This window comes from Mastigoproctus giganteus, chromosome 1 (genome assembly GCF_048544385.1).
Source record: "Mastigoproctus giganteus isolate SK-2022 chromosome 1, ASM4854438v1, whole genome shotgun sequence".
NCBI lineage: Eukaryota > Metazoa > Arthropoda > Arachnida > Uropygi > Thelyphonidae > Mastigoproctus > Mastigoproctus giganteus.
In genome coordinates, this window is record NC_143575.1 from 13,005,121 (window position 1) to 13,008,931 (window position 3,811).

The 3,811-nt window shown below is 34.9% G+C and overlaps 1 protein-coding gene across 1 annotated transcript; it reads left to right on the forward strand.

Moving 5' to 3' along the window:
- The first annotated feature begins 649 nt into the window (after positions 1 to 649).
- Positions 650 to 3,427, forward strand: LOC150090561 (eukaryotic translation initiation factor 4 gamma 3-like). The gene has a single exon (XM_090381937.1). It carries the CDS (start codon positions 650 to 652, stop codon positions 3,425 to 3,427), a length of 2,778 nt encoding a protein of 925 aa, XP_090238063.1.
- Positions 3,428 to 3,811: the final 384 nt, after the last annotated feature.

The following is a 3,811-nucleotide window of genomic DNA, read 5'->3' on the forward strand; positions in this document are numbered from 1 at the left end:
TGATAATGGCTTGAAGGTTATTAAAACGAGTCTTACTAACATTTTGCCATAATTTTTTTTTTTTTTTGATTTATTTATAATTTCAGATTTTTTCCGTGGCTTTTGAGTTGCGGAGTAACCATCAGGGGTCAGCATCCAATAGGTTGCAGGATGCATGTGTCCTCTGGTTCCCCTTTTTGCTGCCCAAGGGTATTTGGCCGATAAAGTGCTACCCAATTAAAAGAAGAAAAGATGTTTGGCATTCTAATCAATCAGTAGTTTAACCAAACTGGATTTGAGTGGAAAGAGTGCCGACCGGGCTAGCCGGGTGGGTAAAGTGCCTGCCTGGTAACCCAAAGGTTGCGGGTTCGAATCCCACCTCGGGCTTGGATCAAAGTACTGCAAAAACCTTGGGAGGTGCATTATGGCAACAGAAGCCGATGCGCCAACAACTAAAAAAAAAAAAAAAAAAGTGGAAAGAGTAGAGGATGGTATGTACACACTATAAACTCCTACTCTCCTGTTAGTCCTCTCCCTATCTTGTGTCCTTTAAAAAAATTAGTTTCAATAACACTAGTATACATATTAAAACTAATAATTTTTTGGTTTTGTTTTAGGTGCTTTTTTTGTTCACTGGATTTGAAGTAGTAATAAACAAACATTTTATACGATGGAACTATATTCAGGAGGTATGCGGAATGGTCAGCTTAATGAAGATAATTTAAGTATTAAAATAGCCACAAATCTTTCTTCCAATGAAACATCAGAAAGGCTTTCAGAATGCGAAACAGGCAGCAAATTCCAGTATGAGAGAGCTGGATCATTAAGTCTTTGGTCCAATACTCTGAGTCATGAAAAACCAGGGAGTTTACCAGATCTGGAAATTATAAAAAATAAAATATTTAAAAGTTCGGATGATGTATCATATCGGTGTACTAAGCAACTTGATTATCGAGACTTCAACAACAGTTTTGTAAGATTCGAAAGTGAAAATGGATGGAATCCTTCAGATGGAGCATCGACTGTTAGTATTTCAGAAGAAGAGAGGACAGAGCAGTGGTTTTTGAGTTTAAAGCATATTATTGATAAAACTACACCAGAAAATCTGAGAAAAGTGATGGAATCTATAAATCAGATAGAAATTAGTTCCCTTGAGAAATTGAAGGAAATCGTAGAGTTGGTGTTCGAAAAGATGGTTGAGGAGCCAAAATATGCTACTATGTGTGCAGAATTTTGCACCAAAGTTGATGTTTTTGTGGTGTCCCAAAATATCAGTTCTTTTGGTGAGAGGTTTTCATTTAAAGAATTGTTAATAACAAAATGCTTGAAGTTTTTCTTTAATCGTGAATTGTTCAAGCTGGAAGAAAAACTTAAGGAGTTTAAGCAATGTAACAGGCAAATGAAAAAGATGCAGTTGGAAAGAGAAATTAATCAAATATATGATGAGAGAAATAAAACTTTGGGGAACGTTAAACTTTTAGGTCAATTATATAAACATAATTTGCTTACTGAAAATATTATGCACAGATGTTTGAGTGCTCTGTTATTACATTATGATGAGATATCACTGGAATGTTTGTGTACACTTCTCCACACTGTTGGAAAAATATTGGATGTAGAACTTGATAAGCAGGCCGACAAGGAATCAACAGATACGAATCATATGAATGAATACTTTAAAAAAATTAAAGAAATATCAGAAGATTCTCGGTTAACCCCAAAGATTAAAGATACGTTGTTGGATATAATTAATCTAAGGGAAAATAAATGGATTCCCAAAGGTCAAGATGCTGTATTGCCCAAAATAAATGTCATTCATCAAACAGAAGTGGAAACTCCATTACAGCAAAAAACACCACTTGCTTTACCAGCAAGGCCTTATCATTTTGATAAAAACAGTTGTATTTATTCTTCTTCCAATTCGTCCGGTGATCATGGCCATATCAGAAGATGTAACAGCAACTTGGAACTTTCCAGTGATGGGATGAAAACCGGAAGTTTACGATTACACCCAAGTAATATGTTTTCCAACTGGGCCTTTGCAAGTAGTGGTGACGGGACTGGAAACAAAGTTAATGAAAGGACTCCACCTTCCTACAGCAACAGATATTCAGTACTTTCACAACATTCTCAGAGTGGTAGAGGTCAAGCTAAATCTGAAGCATGCAATTGCAGCTGTAATAGAGAGCTCCACAAATCACCAAGCCTTTCTGGTAAATTTTCTCCTATTGATGATAAAGAACTAGCAGCGGAAGTAGGAAATACGTTATCGAATAACTCTTTATCAAAAAATGTGAATACGTCACAGACTTCAACCCAAAAAGAGGTGACCTGTGTCCTGAAAGATAACTACACGTCAGATGAAGAAATGGAGCAGAAATCAAAAATACTCATTGACGAGTTTCTGATGAATAAAGATTATCTAAAGACTATTGAAAATGTGAAAGAAGTGGTTTGCCCATCTACCGTTAACATATTTATTTGTACTACCATAATGCGTGTTCTTGAACGTTCCACCAGTGATGAACAATTTTTTGAGACCGCGCCAAGAAAGTTGGGGAAACTCTATAAAGAACTGGTGAAAAGAAATGTAATTTCTTTGGAACAGTATACTCAGGGTTTGAAATATGTTGTAGACTTCGCAAATGATCATGCTGTTGATATCTCAAAAATATGGATATATTTAATTGAATTCATTGAACCAACTTTTGAACATTGTTTGTCGTTTATGAAGACTGCTATTAAACCTTGCATTGCAAATGGCAATGCAAGCAAATTAATATTTGGTATTCTTCGGATGGCTTTGGAAAGGACGGGACCAACTGATGTTAGTGTAGTATGGAAAGAATCAGGACTGATGTGGGAAGATATATTACAATCGCCTCAGTGTGTGAATCGATTTATTGAAAATAATAAATTAGGATTCCTTCATGGAACCTTAAATGCCAAAAGCATTATTCATTCTGTTAATATAAAAACACAACTGACCCGTTTCTTAAAGGAAAATAACTCTAATGGTGAAATTAGTGAATGGATTGAAGAAAATATTAAAGGAGAATCAAAGAATACAGTGTTTGTCAGAAACCTTGTAACAACAATCATGGAAAATTCTATTTATAAGGATGGCACTTCTTATAAACTAAATCAAGATATGCTCAAAGAGCGAACTCAATTATTACAAAGGTTCCTTGACCATGAACCAAACTTAGAACTAACAGCACTGTATGCCCTCCAGGCGCTTGTAAACAAACTGAATCATCCTCAGGGTGTGCTTCATCACATTTTTGATACATTGTATGACGAAGACTTGATATCAGAAGCTGCATTTAAAGAATGGGAATCCAGCAGCGATCCAAGTGAAAAAGAAGGTAAAGATGTGGCTCTGCATTCTGTGGGACGTTTCTTCACCTGGCTTCGTGGAGCCGAAGAAGGATCCTCATCGGGGTAAAGGAACTTGGAAACAGTTTTTGCTTGACTCATCCTTTATAACATAATGTATGATGTTTGCAATACTGTGATTCTGAGTATGTATTATTGTACATTAATACATACTCAAAATATATCGTGTTTTTTTTTTTTTTTTTTTTTTTAATTTTGTGGACAAAATTTTGATCAGATATATTTTAAAAATTCATAGCTATTGTACAAATACTACTGTTTATACTGCTTTTGTTTTGTTATAAACGTTAAAATCAGTCTGTAAAACTTTATATCAGGATATCATAGAAGTTAAGAAATCAAGGTTTATGATGATCTGTATCTGGAGTGTCTGCTCAATAGAAAATTCAAGTTGCAAACTCCAAAAATCAGTGTTTATTTTTAATTTTGTTAT